Below are 15,900 nucleotides of genomic sequence, written 5' to 3'. Positions count from 1 at the left end.
AGAAAGCTTTACATTATGCTATAATACTATACTATATATATACACTAAGAATGCTATATATATATATATATATACATACATATATGCATTCATAATTAAGTTGTGTTGGTGTTCATATTGGCTCTCATCGTCACGTGTTCCATATATTTGTAGTGTTTGATTTGGGAGGAGCTTTTCTTATTTGTCTGATCTAGCAAACATTGTTTTTAACGAGGCAAAGCTGGTCGAGGAGGTCCGGATATTGAGTTTGCTGGGGTCATTATATGTAGTCAACGTGTACTTATAACGAAGTATTTAATAAGGTACACAATATAACCATCGAATGTTACTCGTTTTATATCGATAATAAAAAGAATCTATACTTTTGACATGTAATTGATTATATATATATATACACACACACATGTATATACCCATCAAACTGGAACGTTTCAACTTGTTGAGGAGATAATAAAAAAAAAAAAATTAAATTGGTTACCCAACAAACAATTGTGGTGAGATTTCGGCAACGTACGTTATGGTCTGCATATGAGAGAATGTCACACGACGAGTTGTCGTTTCATCTCGTATGAAAAATGACAATTGTCAACTTGTAATTAGACGAATATTATTGTATTTTATTATTGTTGTTTGTTATTGAAAATACAGTTTTCTTTTGGTAGAGTTATTAATTCTAAAATGAATATAATTTATATTACAATAAGAAAATCTCAACCAATTAGGAAATATGCTAAAATACGTCTTCACTGAAACACGCTAGTTCGGCCAGAAGGTTCCGAAGATTCTTGGTGAAGTGTAAAAGCTTCAGAATAAAGCAGAAGGTCCGAAGGGTAAATGTGTGATTTGTAAGGGTTGTGATATGAGACCTAGGTTTAGCGTCTTCGTTCTCAGACCTGTAATTTCTGTTTCGGTTCTCTCTCTCTTGCGGCCGAGAGATCTTTCTCACCATGTGTGCGTGCGTGTCTTTGGTGCCGCCAACGGCGGTTTCCGGCGACGTTTTTCGGCTGTAACCCTAGATACTCCACTTTCTCTTCCCGAGACGTAGGTACCGAATGTTAGAACTCGGTACTGAACTCGTATATCACGTGTCGACTCTTTCTCTTCTCTGTTCTTGTACACAAGCGTTAGATCGGAGTGAATCGGTGATGATTCGAAGGTCGGGAACCGCTACAATACAAAATCTAGAATTAGGTGAACCATCATTGATTCTCAATATTCCTTGCAAGCTTATGGCATGATAACATGGGGAGGGGCCGGTTGAACTATCTCAAATTTTGACGCCAAACGTTATCTAATAAAAATATGATTCATCTTCAAACTCTTTTTTTGATTGATCAAGAATTATCCTAAACGGTATTCAATTATTAACCGATACTTTTAAACTTTGCATATTCATATTAATCTCTATTCATCCCTTAATCAACGTATAAAACAGTCAAAAACTGATATAAAAAATTACTTTATTCGCATAACATGAATTGAACCCTTAACATCTCGTCAAGAAATAGAGATGCTAAACCAATTATACCATTCCTTGAGATTCATTTTCAAACTTTTTAAATATGTGAAAACTCCCGTATATATCTCAGTAAAATTTTTACAAATATCCAAAATCTCCTAAAATATTTATATCAACTATATGCTCTGCTTGTTACATCAAAATCTTTGCGATTGTGTTACCACCGGTCATCATGTAAGTGAATACAATGTGTTATGTAGGCGTTAAGTCGTTGAAAAATCAGGTCAACATGACCAACCAGCTAATTTGGAATTGAATTTACGAGTTTAGGTTTAGGGTAATTTGTGGCACTCAAAAACAATTAGATGCGTTTTATTGAATATTTGTAAATTCAGGGTTGTATATGCAATCTTTTTTTTTGACAAATTCAGTTATTATTGGATTTTCCTCTTCTTTTTGTTACGAAAGTTCAATCCAATCTCGTCGTCATACTTTGTAAAATTCTAAGGCAATTGTTGTTGTTATTACTATCGATAATCAAGGAGTTGGAATAGAAATGTAGCTTTCTTTTGTTAGAATTCATAATTTTATAGAAAATAAAATATAGCTCATAATACGTCTTTTAAAAAAAAATGGAAACAGTTTAATTTCGGATTTTTTAAAAATAAATTTATTAAATTGAGGGATCGAAATCAAATGGAGGGAGAGCTAAAATTCATAATTTGACCGATTGATTTAAATGTGTTTCTAATCACTTGGACCAAAACAAAATTCACCGTTTTCATTAAAAAGGTGAAGAATAAAACAAAATAAACAATTAGTTATTATTTAGCGGCAAATTAGGTTTAGGAAGACTGTCGGATGGTATCAGTTTTAGTTGTTCGAGATTTATTTTATAAACGTCATATTTTTTTGTGTGTGTTCCCTTTTTGGCGGCTCCCCACTTTGATAGTGAGATTGTTTTACACGTTTTTTAATTTACAATTAAATTCACCTTAATGGTTAGAAAACTATAAAATATCAACGTCCAATAAATAAATAAATAACAATGTTATCTATTTGTTTTATGTTTTTTCCTTGTATTTGTGTCGTAAATTTATTTTTATTAAAAGGCTATTACTATGGAGAACTCTAAAACATAATATCACAAGAAAATTCGAATAAAATATATTTAGAATTCATATTTTATATTAACGATATTTTTCTTTGGAATAACTATTTTGAGTTTTTGTTGGTTGAAAAGCTCAGTCGAAAACGAAAAATAAAATAACCGCAACTAGAATCCATGTTTAATTCATGACGAACTTATGCAACAACATATGCATGAGTTTTTTTTTTTTATAACCAGGATGGTTTTCCGACCCTTCCGCCCAGCTACATCCACCCTAGATCCGGGATCAGCCTTTGTACCATTTTGGTCCAAAAATTACATCACTTCCCACAGTGGAATCAAACCCAAGACTTTGAGGATGATTTTGTCACATCTCATCCACTGGACTACCAACTTTTGGGTAATATTGCATGAGTTCCTTTCTTTGGGGGCAATGTGTGCATAGTCTTTGCTGATAGGAGGAGGTTTTTTAAGAAAAAAATTACATCTGTTTTGATTTTAAATTTTCCAGTGTGGTCATCTTTTTCCAAAAAATGTCGCCTTTTTTTCTGAATATTTTCTATTTAGAATTCAAAAACCGAAATAAGTGAAAACAAAGAATTCATATCAGACGATTCCAAAAAATTTGAAATTAAAATTGATTTTATATTTGGACGGTGCAGGTGGTGGTGATGTAAAACGTGTTTTTTTTATACGGGTGAATTGTCCGAAGTTGACTGACGCGGCTTTTTAATTGCCCCACCTTGGGCAATGGTGAGTTTCAATTCGGTTTACAGGATTTCGACCCAGTCTATTTTGGGTTTCGTTTTTTGGTTGGGCCAATCGGCTGGTGATGCAAATAAAAAATATTAAAAATAAAAAATATAAATATATTTTTTAAGGGTGACGGGTAGAGGTGCTACTCGGCCTCTACCGGCGAGGTGTAGACGCATCCATCACACCTCACACGCATACAGACCCATGGGCCTTTGGCCGAGAATGCATCCAATGGGCGGCCAGACAATGATCCATTCGGACAAGAGTCGATTCCGACAACAAAAAATGGGGGATGATGATAACACGCGCGCGCCTTCCATGGAGTGAAGCTTAAACAACATCTTGGTCGAAATACATCACACGTCTGAAATTTAAAAAAGAAACAGATCAAAAGAGAATGAAGAGTTAAGGCAAACGAAAGAGCTCAAACACTTCTTTACACAAGCTCCGGAAACACTATCGCACTCAAACACAAAACTCTCAGAAACCCAAAAAAATTCGGAAAAAGAAAGAAGAGTGAACCTTGAAGGAAAGAATTATGATTTTCATCAGAAAACGAAAACAGTCTTGCACCCAGAAAATCATCCCATGTTATCAGCGTACAACGATTCCTAACACTGGAAGGAACGTGAAGATTAATGGTGAAATTGACCTCGCAAGCTCGAGGGGCAGACTTTCCTCGGTTGGCCAGAGAGACAGAACTTCTTGGGAAATCGTTTTCCGAGCGAGATTTGCCTGTTTTTTCTCCATTGTCTGAACAGCGTTTCCAGGTTGTGGCTGAAACAACTGAAATCTGAACTTTTCACGCATGTCATCCCCCATTGAAGTGAATTTTCAATGCTCAATCTGAGTCTAGCTACCTAATCAGCTCCAGTATTTTATCGTTGGATATATTTCACATCCTTCAGCTTTTGCAGAAGAAGTTTATAACAGAGATGCTTACAGTTACAACGGATATCGGTTTGATCGGGTGGATTCTGACCGTCTGGTGGGAGCTGTTGGATCCCTTTGTGATCTCCATACTTCTCTCCAGTTCCTTCTACTGCTGCTCCTCTCAAAAGGATAATAATAGTTCTGAACATCTGCATGTGCTCCTGATGCGCTGCTTCCTTCACGCTTCTTTTGTGCATTATGCATCTCTTCTTCAAGATCGTACTGTGAACGCTGCCGAAATGGGAAACGAAAAAAAAATGTAACACTGGTTTTCTGGCAGTAAGCGGAAAGATAAAGCCTGTCAAATAAAATTCAACAAAATCTTCAATGATCTTTCATCTTCCAAAAGAGTTACTAGTTTATGGAAGGAAAAGAATCCAGTTGTGAGAAAAGTGAAAAAACCTTTTGTTTACATAAAAGACTTCTTGCAAGAAGTTAACGGGAAAGGAGACAGCTCATGAAGTTAATAGGTTTCGATATTTACCTTTGCAGGGTCTGAAAGAATTGCATATGCCTCACCAATCATTTTAAATAATCTGTCAGCGTCACGGTGCACTTCTTCTCCTATCTCCTTCCATAGCTTATCATCCTTAGTCTCGTTTCTTGACAAGGACTGACCAGCCTTCAAGATACAAGACAAGTTCTAAATTACTCTTGTCCTATCATCTGTATCATTCTTTTCTTTAAGCGAGGTATGAGTGTAATCGAGCTCATAAACATGTGAAGTTTTGAAATTCAATGCATCAAATACCTTGTCAGGATGGTGACGGAGTGCAGCCTTCCTATATGCCTTTCTGATATCTGAAGCCGAGCATGACCGATCAACTCCCCTGCCACAGTTGACGGTCCCATGATTATCAGCAAGCTTAACACACTTTGACAGATTAAATATCTCTGGTCCCGAAAGCAAAAGACAAACCCATTTTTTTCACGTATCTAAGTACAATGATCATCTTACAAGCACCATTTTCCTGAAGTTTTACCATATTCCAGGGAGATTAATTTAGTGAGAAGGGGCAATGGCAAAGGTACAAAATCTTGTTAGCATAGATGCATGCCCCGGCAGAATTGCATTTAGTATGCAGCATTCACAATAAGATACGAGAAGTTGGCATGCCAATAGCAAAGAAAATATAAATGTGTCTCAACTTTGATAGAAAACAGAGAAAGTAAGAGATGCATTTATTTATGCAATATAGACTTACAGGATGAGGTACATGTCCAGTGGAATTCCCCTTCTTGATTTTTCTTCCAGCTCAGAAAGCCGTAGACGAGCGTGTCTTATATCATTGGCCAAATTCGTGGATCTATCGCAAGCCCCAGTGGCCTTCTCCATTTGCCATGATTGAAGATCAACAAGTTTCTGAATATCACTTGCTGCTTGTCCATAGTCCCTTATCATCTCAAACAACGCGGCCCGTCTAGATATAGCCTGAGAAATAAATTAAAATTTACACATTATCTGACACAGGACAGGAACATTTCAGACACTAAACTAGAAAACTATTCTCACTTCACGAGTGACATGTTTTCAGAATCTTTCAAAAGATCACAACCTATGAGAACATAGCCGAATTGTATGTAGCTTATGATTGAAATGTGTTGGCGCATCGGTTAAGGTGTTGCCATTGTGACCTACAGGACACGAGGTTCGAGTTCGGGAAGCAAACCTCTTGCAGAATATTCTGCAAGGTATGGTTTGCCTACAATACACCCTTGTGGTGGGCCCTTCCCTAGACTCCCGCTCAACGGGATGTTTTGTGCACCGGCCTGCCCTTTTATGAACAGAAATGTGAACTTAATACCTAAATTTAGCTCATAAATTTTAGGGATAACTATCTAACATTTAAATACAGTGGTCTATTCCAGGACGTAAAAGGCTTAGCATCCCAATCACATGACCAGAACATACCCGAAATCATGCAACAATGGAAACAGAACCATAGGATGTTAGTTGTCAGGGGAGAAACCTTTGAGTAGTTCTGGTCAAGAGCAATAGCAAGGCTGCAGTCGGCGATAGCATCAATAACTTGACCAAGAGCCTTGTATGCAGCAGCACGGTTGCAGAAACACACAGCCATAAAAGGACGTGATTCCACATTGAAAGACAAAGCAGCTGTGTAATGTTCAACTGCTTCTGTGTGTTTTGCAGACTGAAACGCTTCATTCCCTGCCGTCTGTTGTCAAAGACCAATGTAAGATTTTGTGAACAGTTATGAAACTTTTGATGCTTACTATCTGATAATTTTCCCCCTATTTTCTATTTTTTTTTTGGGCATGTAAGTAACTATTTCTGCCCTTGGTGTTTTAAGTGACTCCAGGAAATGAAAGAATCAATCCAGAACTTAAAATATAGCAAAGAAATGCAATACCTTGAGGCGCAACAAACCACGTACAGTAGCAGCAAATGGAATTGAGGATTCTAGAGTTTTGTTATCATTCCTGTGACAAAATGACACAAACACAAGAGACCAATCAGATTTTGCATATCAGAAAAAATAAAGGAAAAAGAGGAACTATGAATTACCTTTGTGTAACAGATACTAATTGTTCTTGCTTCTCTAGAGAAGCAATTGCCTCCTCAAGCTTTCCCATATAGAAACATGATTTAAGCATGAGGCGGCACCGCCAAATTCTGAAATTTATGTCTTTGGGAAGATCATGAGCTCCCAGGTTAGCCAAATTTCTGTCAGTGCCCAATGGAAGAGAATTCTTTTCCGCCAAATCAACTGTCAGCTCACAAAGCTTTACCACTTCTTCATACTTCTCAAGCTGTCGGAAGAAACAAAGAACAAAAACAAGGGTTTCTTTATTAGCATCTTCTATACATCCAATGGATTCTCTAGAGCATTCAAGTGACGTTTTGTAGGTGAGTAGAACATACCATTAATAGGGCCTCTCCCTTCATTTCAAGTAACTTTTCCGAGTATGAACTTATTGACAGGGATTCTTCAAGTACTCCCAAAACTTTATCTGCGTCATGTGATGTTCTAAGGTGCAAAAGACGACCAGCTTCATGCATGCATTCAGAAACTTTCTGCAATATAGATAGGATATTTTGGTCGATGGTAAATAAAAATGTATTGCCCATGTGCTAATTCATTAGGAGAACATAGAAAAAGAAAACTCACGGGATTTAAAATAAAACTAAAAGCCCAAAACAGAGTCTGAACAAAACCAAATCTACACCCGACCTCTGAAGAGATTCTAAATCTTCAACTGATTAAACCAGCAACAACTAGAACGCGGATGTATTTAAGTAATTATTAAATTTTCTTGTCATCTCCTTACTAGAAACATAATCAACCATTCATATCTAGGATTATAAATAAGTGATCCATATGATCCAGTCTAGTTCCCAAATCAAGCATTGAAGAAAAATTTACATCCAAGAAATAAGGCCCTAGGTCATACATCTTCAAAAATAAAACAGCCCATTGTACACCACATGCATACTGTAATCATATACTAAAAAATCAGTACAAGATAATTAAGCCTAATATTTCAACTAGAAGAACATATATACATATTAGTTTTCCCCTGAGAGTGAATAGGGAATCCTACCTGTGCCTTTTGTAGACCTTCAGAAGCCTCAACAAAAATTTTTCGGTCCACACAGATGTCACTTCCACATTGCAAACATTTTTTGAAATATCTTGATGCATCTTCAATTTCCCCAAGTGAAAGGTAACAACTAGCAAATGCAAAAAGCACAAGTTAGTGAAACAACAAATTAAACCTGGTACCAATATCATTTTCTCCTTGCTAAATGAAGGAGAAAATAATCACGTGAAGCTTCATTCCCAGGTAAAAGCTTTCACATCAAAGACCGCAAGTTTCTGGATAAGACTTTGGCCTAAAGTCATCAAAACATAAAAAGAAAGTATTGATCGAGGAAGGTCTTTACTTTCCAGCCCTGACTTGAACCCTAAGGAAGTTGGGGTCTATTGAAGAAGCCATTGTACAATCTAATATGGCTTCTCTCATTCTTCCAAGGGACATGCGTGTTGCAGCACGATTACTGTAGCAAAGCATCAATGCCCTGAGGCAGCTTCTAGATGTCTCATTTCTAGAGACAGAATTTATCCCCCGTGTGTAAAATTCCTCAGCTTTCGAGAGATCTCCATTTGTATAAGCATGATTTCCTCTGCAAAAGAAAAATTCAGTGAAAATATAAAGACAAAAGCTGCACTAAAATTATTGACATATGGGCAATCGGACACTATGATAGAGACAATGGAAGAGTGAAAGAAGAGCAAAGGAAATAGCAAATTTGATAACAACCTTGATCGCCACTTTTCACATGCTTCTTGAGCTGCATTAGACTCGTTTTCCACTTCTCTCCCTTTCTCCACTTCAGATCTATATATAGGCTTAGGTAGATGAGTAAGAGTATCCTTTTCATAGGGCTTCCCTTGAGACAAAATCGACTGAACACCAGCTAATGGAGAATGTTGAGAAGATTTTAGGAATGAAGTATATGGAAGTGGCGCGTTTGGAACTAAGTTATATGGATCATGCCCGAATTTTGATGGATTTTTCTTCCTGTTTACACGCTTTGCAGTTGGCAGCGGTCCATGAGCTACTGAAGAGGATGCAGCTGAAAAGGTGAAGTTAGAGCTAGCAGAATCTGAAGAAGGAAAATGGTCCTCATTTTCTTCCCTATCAAACTTCAAGGTTGAAGTAACATCAGTTTCTGTTGCTGTAACAAAAGTATCACTACTAACTTCCATCTCTTCAGCTGCCGATTTAAAACTCTCGGTTTCGGCCCCTGATACAGAACCTTCTGCAAGTTCTTCATGGTCACCACCTTTATCAGTATGAGATTCGTGAACTTGATCGGTGTTAACTCCATCCCCTTCATTTATTTGCATCCGCTCAGTTGCAGCAAGTAGCTCTTCGTCGAACATATCACTTGAAGCATCAACAGTTGATAAATGGCTTTTTTCAGGATTAGAAGACTGATCTGATACAGTAGATTCTGCCTCGCTTTGTGTTTTCTCGTACGGAGAGATGTCCATCGGTGAATAAGACCCAGAAACCTCACTGATTCCTTGTGGAAAACCACTTTCTGCAAAAGCAAACTCTCCAACATTCAGTTGGACTTTCACAGCTTGCTTACCTGCTGTCCTTCTAGATTTCATGGCACTAGAATTTTCCTTCTTTGCATTGAAATCCAATTTCTGACCCAAGCTGGAAAACGGATTTAATTTTGAGTTGGGCGTCTTGAATTCCATAAAAGTCGCCCCGCCACTGTTTTGCTTACTCGAAAAATTGAACTCGACAGTATTTACACTAGAGGTCGTATAACCAACATTTCTAGCATTCAAATGTTCATCAGGCACTGCACCTGCAAAACTACTATTCATCGGATATGATTTGTCGGAGTCGTTGATATTCTGCTCAGTCACATTTTCCTTTGGTGAGCCATTGGAAAACGCTTCAGATGAAGAATGCCCCTTGGTTATCCCTTCAGAAGCTATATTTCCGACGTTCAACTTCCTTGCCAACTCATCAGAGAGTATCTTCTCCCCAATCAAATCCCGAGACTCAGCTTTGTCCGTAGAGAAAACCGAAGCTTCCTCATTGACTTTGGCAGTATGCTGTTTCTGATCGACACCGCCATCAAACACCTTGTCCTCAATGTTCAGTTTCTTCATCTTTTCCTGAACTAAATGTCCTGAACTCCAGGAAGAAAAGCCACTGCAGCTATCTTTCGACATGAAATTTTCAGATTCACCAATGGTAAAGCTACTTCTTCCCTCAGCAGCCTCCTTGCTTGCATGAATTCTCAGTTTATTATTCAACTCATTTGGAAGTTCATCTTCCAAACTTTTCCCCGAAACACCACTAACATTTTCACCACCAGTAAACACAAAACCGCTTTTGTTCTTCACACCGAAACTAAAACTGGAATCTTTCTGTCCCACATTGCACATACTCTCCTGTGAATCCTTGACGTTATCATCAAAGCCAACACCCTTCCTATAATCTTTCCCACATACATCCTCCCCCTGGATCTTCAATTTGTTCATTTCTTCCACAACCCTTTCACCGTCATTGTTCCCAAAAACAAACGCCTCGTTGGTGCTCCTTCCAAACCCGGATTCACCGGCAATGGACCCAGAGAGAGGCATCATGAACGAACTAGGGTTATGAAACGGGTTGAAACCCAGACCCGAGAGAGAAACCGAGTTTCCCGAGGGCTTCAAGTTCTGAGACTTCACTTGCCTCCTCACCTTGGACAATCTCGGCTTAGAGAGACCCGAAGATGGCCGCGAAAATGGCGCAGAATCGAAGCTCGAGGTAGGATTGATTCGATCCGAACTCGGGAACGCGGAATTCAAATCCCCGAAGTTACTCATTGTTCTTAGATTCTCTGTTTTAGATTGAGGAACCGAACCTGAGACGACAAACCCAAAAGACAAGTGATTGGCTGGAATTTTCCGACCGTCGGCTTCGTTAGCCAGAGCCCCGGTCCCTACGAAATCCGCCGGCGACATGGCGGAGAGGGAGTCATCTAATCCGAAACCGCAGATTGAGAATCCAACGAAACACAGATTCCGGAAAAGGGAAATGGATCAGACCGGGATCAATCGATCAGAGAAGACGAAAGGAACCGAGAACGATCAAAGAAAACTTCAAATTCAATGGGCGATTGCGTTAGGGAGGAAACTGGTTCGCCTCCAATGGTTATTCCAGAGAACAATAAAATAAAATTTAAAATAAAAAAGGAAAAAAGGAAAAAGTGTGATTGTATTATATTTGCTTTGGGCTTTCCCGTTGTCGTCGTCACGGTCTCATGGCCTTCTCAAAGGTTTCATTTAACCTTTTATTATTTTCCTCTCATTCGGTTTGTTTATCTTATTATTGATGGCAATTAATCACATCTTAAATTTTATTTTATTTTAATTTATTCATTATTTTTTTATTTTGGTACAGTACAAAGTTCTTAAAAATTATAAATTTTAATTTTAATTCAATTATTTTTACATTTGTTTTTATTTTGTATTTTATAGATAATTTAAATTAATGGATTTAAAAGTTGAATACAATTAGATATTATTTGTTTCGTTTTTGGATATAATATTTTATCCCAACATTACTTAACTGAATATCATATTTATTTTTAGATCTTAACCAATAATTCTCAAATATACCATGATTATTTTGGTAATTTGCTCTTTTTTATAATTGTGTTTTGTCCTAATTAAGAAAAGAAACGTATAGAAATTAGAATTCCTCCTTTGAGACAATGCTACAAAGCCTACAATTATTTTGGATCTTTTGCAATTCCTTTCGTTTTATGGGAAAAATCGCATTTTCTAAATTACTATTTAACATTCCAAAAGTGAAGAGTTTTGGTAAACGTGTGTATATATATATATATATATGTACAATCCAAGTCTTATATAATTTTAAATGTTTAAAATTAAGAATAGGATATCCAAAAATTTAGAAATATTTCAAATTCTAAAGACTGAGATTTGATTCCAACCTAAACGGTGATTACCAATGACCCGTGTAAGAGGTGAAAAACGAGGGCGAGACATGACAATTCAAAAAAAAATATTCTAAGTACATATATATAATTTAATAAAATATATAAACTAAATTAAAAGACTTTTTCAAGTTTTTATAATGATCCAAAAATCGCATAATTTTACCCATACTTGACAAAAACAATAAACCCGAATGCCATAACAAAGAAAAACAAGGATTGATTGATTATCCAATTTTGCTATATAAATAGTCGTTAGCCATTTTAACAAAAAAAAAAATAGTCGTTAGCCCCAACACATATATATATATACACATATGTGTATATATATATATAGAGAGAGCTAAGGCATATAAATGATAAAAAAGAAAAAAGAAAAAAGATCCCTAGTCCGAGAGTGTTCTTGTCGAGTATTCTACAGATCAGGTCGTCAGTTGTATAAATGTCACTTGATGAAAACTTGCGATTTTGATACGATAAATGCCATATCCTAAGCTAAGTACTACTCTTTCTTGGTTCCTGTATATATATATGTGTATATAACTTAGCTGTATATATATATTCCTACTTCCTTTCTCTCTACTTGTCTGCATCCCAAACAATCGATTTCTTGATGTTCGATGATGGTTCAAAGTCATTGAATCTTACGTTTTATTGCATGAGCTTTCTCATCCATGACCTAAAAACCTGTCCAGAAAGATAAAAAATGTTATCGATACAGACCAAAAACGTCTCTTGCCTCGAGTTCTGGTGCCCGAAACGAGGAATGAAACCGATATGAGACGATAATACTATTGACATGACCGACCCTTTTGCATTATAGAGCGAAATAGCTACTGGACCAGAACGCTCGAAGTGGAAGGTGGTTCCGGATTATTTCCAGTGATAGATGAGACCGTGGCAAATTTTAGATCAATTTCAGCAGATTCGTCGGCCTTTTGGTCATCGGGTTTTGCAGACGGGAAGATGTTACTAGGAAGAACAAGTTGTATGGTGTTTCTACCGTTGGGTTCAAACTTTTCACTCTCAACATTCCCCGAGCTTTCTCCTCGCCCTCGATAAGGATCCACCTCCGAGGTATCACCATTCACTGACAAATCTTGAGGCAACAACTTTAATGAGATAAGAGTCACTGCTTGTTAAAGTAACAATAAAAACTTCTTATTCCATCGTAAGTTCATTGTGTAATTTCACCAACCTTCTAATCCTTCAGGCTCGGTATTTTCAGATGGGAAAACAAAGTTTCTGTTACCGCATGATAGAAAATAGCCTGGAGATCCCATGGACAAACTACGTTGATGATGGGGCACAAACCCGTTCTTGAATTCCGGGAGTTGCGAATTTACAAACCGTCTCCTTTCAAGCTCAATGGCTCTCTGCAGTTCAGCTTGCTCCATTTTTCTTCTCATCACCATCATCTCCTGTTTGTCATAGAACATCTATGAACCTAATAAACAATGAAAAGAGACCAGCCATAATCAGAAATAAAATGATACAAGACATACATAACTTGGAATGTGGCAAAAGCATGCAACAATCCAACTTGATCAACTTCAATCAAAATTTTGGATACTAACCGAGGTGAGAATCAAACCCAGATGGACTGGAACACGGAGAAAACTTCCCTCGATCAATCTGTTGTTGTAGCTGATTCTGTTGTTGTTGCTTTCTGCCATCAATAAAGTAACAATTACACGTTGGACCTCAAAATAGAGAGATCGTATAAGAAACAATTTTCAGCGATGTGTTAAAACCCAAAACGAAGAGAACACAAATGTGAGAAACCAAGAACAAGATAAAAAAGAATCATACTTGTCTAAAGGTTTTCTTTTTTCTTTGTAATGTTTCACAAGAACATGTGAATCGCAAATGAAATGGGGATTCCCTCTAACTAACACGAGCTTCACAGTCTCAGGGTGGACAAATGAAACAAATCCGAACATACGTTTCTGCTGGTAAGGGATCCTCACATCTTGCACTGCTCCAAAAAGGCTTCAAGTAAAAAACACACCCAACTAATCATCAATCGAAAAGGCAAAGCCATATATTGTCGAATATATATAAACCGTAGAACACTATCAACAGTTCTTATTAGTTGTTTCCTCCATTCTTCAAGAATCATCAAAACGGATTTGTTGGACGACCCTCGACATGTTCACCCATAAGTTTATCTCTGGTGCTTGTCTGACAGAGATGATTGTCGGAAAATACCTGAAATAGTTTGCAACGTCCTCGTCCTTAAAGGTGTTATCAGCAGGGAAAGTCAAGTAAATCTGCCTGGAAGCTGAACTCGACTGATCACTGAAATGCATCGTCATAAGTTCACTCCTCTCGAGCCACCCCGGGCTGTTGTTCCAATATCATTCATCACCAAAAAGTAATGCACCACCCACACTGCTACAGGTAAACATCACAAAACTTTACAACTGAATACACCGAGAATGTAAAATCCAAAATGGTAAATTTTAAACCAATTTGCATCGCACAAGACATGAACTTAGGCATGCGAAAATTTTGGCAAGCCAATGAGAATCAAACATATAGTCGCCAAAAGAAAGCACCATACAACAAGGAACACAAAGAACAAGACTGAATACCAACCACACAATTTATAATCTGGAAATGAGGATTACAAGTTACAACCAACCCAATATCACCACAAACAAGAAAACACAGAATCAGTTTTCTTCACACACTTTCAGAAAATACATGGGCTTATACCAAGAACGGCAAAGCAAAATACTTGAGATAGATCTATTTACCGGCGAGAGTGCTGATGCAAGAGTAAATCCGTCCTCGTCTCGTATGGCAATTGGGGAACCCTAGCCAAGAACTGGGCTGCAGCTAATCTCTGCTGTTGATAAGCCATTTTCATCATCATCATCATCATCATCTCCTTATGCTGGCGAAAAGAGCTTTCCATTTTTCTCGGCGAATTAACCATGCGGCCATTATCGTCAACATTATCTGGAAACCCGCCATGGATAAACTTGCAACTATCACCATTCTTGCAGAAACCTCGGCTAAAATCTATACAAGGCTTTAATCCTGCACCAAAACCATCATCCTCGAACCCAATGCATGCATTCGCCGAGAAACTCCTCTTGTGAATATAGGTTTCATCATTGTTCACGTAGTCCTCCAACAAAACCCTGGTATCGATGAGTTCCTCGGGTTTTGATGAGGAATCATCGAGAAACGAGAGGTAGTCAGTCATATGCTGCTCATCCAGAAAATCAGCACTAGAATCATTGTCACCACTAGCATCTGCAACAACCCCTTCGTTGCTTTGATCATTGTCGGAAGGTTTCGAGATTGACCCACTTCGAATATTGTCGAGCGGGAGAAAAGGGCTCGGTTTGGGGGGAATGTGGGTATTATTGCCGTTAGGATTTACCCTACTCAGTGACCACGAAGAGCTGGAAGAAGAAGACAGAGGAAAATTTCTACAGAGATCCATGAACCCATTAGGGTGACTGCCTCTACCGTCAATGGGTGGCCGACAAATAAGGTTCAACGGCGAAGGAGAGGTGGAGTCGACGGTGCAGACAAGTTGTTCAACAAAAGCCCCAACTGGGTCTTCACTTTCACAGTCATGGACTGCAACGCCCGTTCTGGTCTGAAAGCTAGACGCATCAAATCCCCCTCTTCAACCGTAACGGATGTCGGCTTAATCCGAAGGAAATTACGCAGAAGCATTACAGAATTATTATGAAGCTATGCGACTAGAAATTGATCCCTATGATCGAAGTTATATACTATATAATATAGGCCTTATCCACACAAGTAACGGGAAACATACTAAAGCTTTAGAATATTATTTTCGAGCATTAGAACGAAACCCCTTTTTACCACAAACTTTTAATAATATGGCTGTGATTTGTTATTACGTGCGACTACCTCCATTATAGAAAAAAAAACAACGAAAAGACCATGATAGCCCATATTTTAAATAAAAAATAATAAAGTTAATAATGAAAAAACTGCACTTTCTCTTTCCTCATCTTTTCATTCTTTCTCATCCAAGACTGCTTTCTCTCTTCTCTGATTGTTCTCTCGATTTTCTCTCTCCTCTTATTCCCACTCTCTCTCCTCCGTTTTGCTCTCTCCCTCCTCCGTTTTGCTTCGTTTCTCTTCCGA

The 15,900-nt window shown here is 37.8% G+C and overlaps 1 protein-coding gene and 1 pseudogene across 7 annotated transcripts; both read right to left on the bottom strand.

The window, feature by feature from the left end:
• Positions 1 to 3,416: 3,416 nt before the first annotated feature.
• LOC104799115 lies at positions 3,417 to 10,969 on the bottom strand. Of its 7 annotated transcripts, none has more exons than XR_769525.1 (12): positions 8,544 to 10,967; positions 8,167 to 8,406; positions 7,824 to 7,953; positions 7,144 to 7,296; positions 6,787 to 7,031; positions 6,632 to 6,701; positions 6,230 to 6,436; positions 5,465 to 5,691; positions 5,011 to 5,089; positions 4,744 to 4,881; positions 3,979 to 4,490; positions 3,417 to 3,690 (listed from the first exon to the last, which is right to left on the bottom strand). XR_769525.1 is itself a non-coding variant. In XM_010521469.1 (12 exons), exons 1-11 carry the CDS (start codon positions 10,760 to 10,762, stop codon positions 4,272 to 4,274), a joined length of 3,927 nt encoding a protein of 1,308 aa, XP_010519771.1. In that variant the 5' UTR covers positions 10,763 to 10,967; the 3' UTR covers positions 3,706 to 4,186; positions 4,270 to 4,271. The 7 variants fall into 7 exon arrangements, 5 of the variants coding, with proteins under 5 accessions (XP_010519771.1, XP_010519772.1, XP_010519773.1 ...); XM_010521469.1 differs by lacking the exon at positions 3,417 to 3,690 and having other exon boundaries at positions 3,706 to 4,186; positions 4,270 to 4,490; XM_010521470.1 differs by lacking the exon at positions 3,417 to 3,690 and having other exon boundaries at positions 3,706 to 4,119; positions 4,270 to 4,490.
• A 1,624-nt stretch (positions 10,970 to 12,593) lies between these two features.
• The window catches only part of LOC104799695, a 4,127-nt pseudogene continuing 820 nt past the window's right edge, over positions 12,594 to 15,900 (bottom strand).

This window comes from Tarenaya hassleriana, unplaced genomic scaffold (genome assembly GCF_000463585.1).
Source record: "Tarenaya hassleriana unplaced genomic scaffold, ASM46358v1 Cleome6, whole genome shotgun sequence".
Classification (NCBI taxonomy): domain Eukaryota; kingdom Viridiplantae; phylum Streptophyta; class Magnoliopsida; order Brassicales; family Cleomaceae; genus Tarenaya; species Tarenaya hassleriana.
This window is presented reverse-complemented; position numbering and strand designations above follow the sequence as displayed.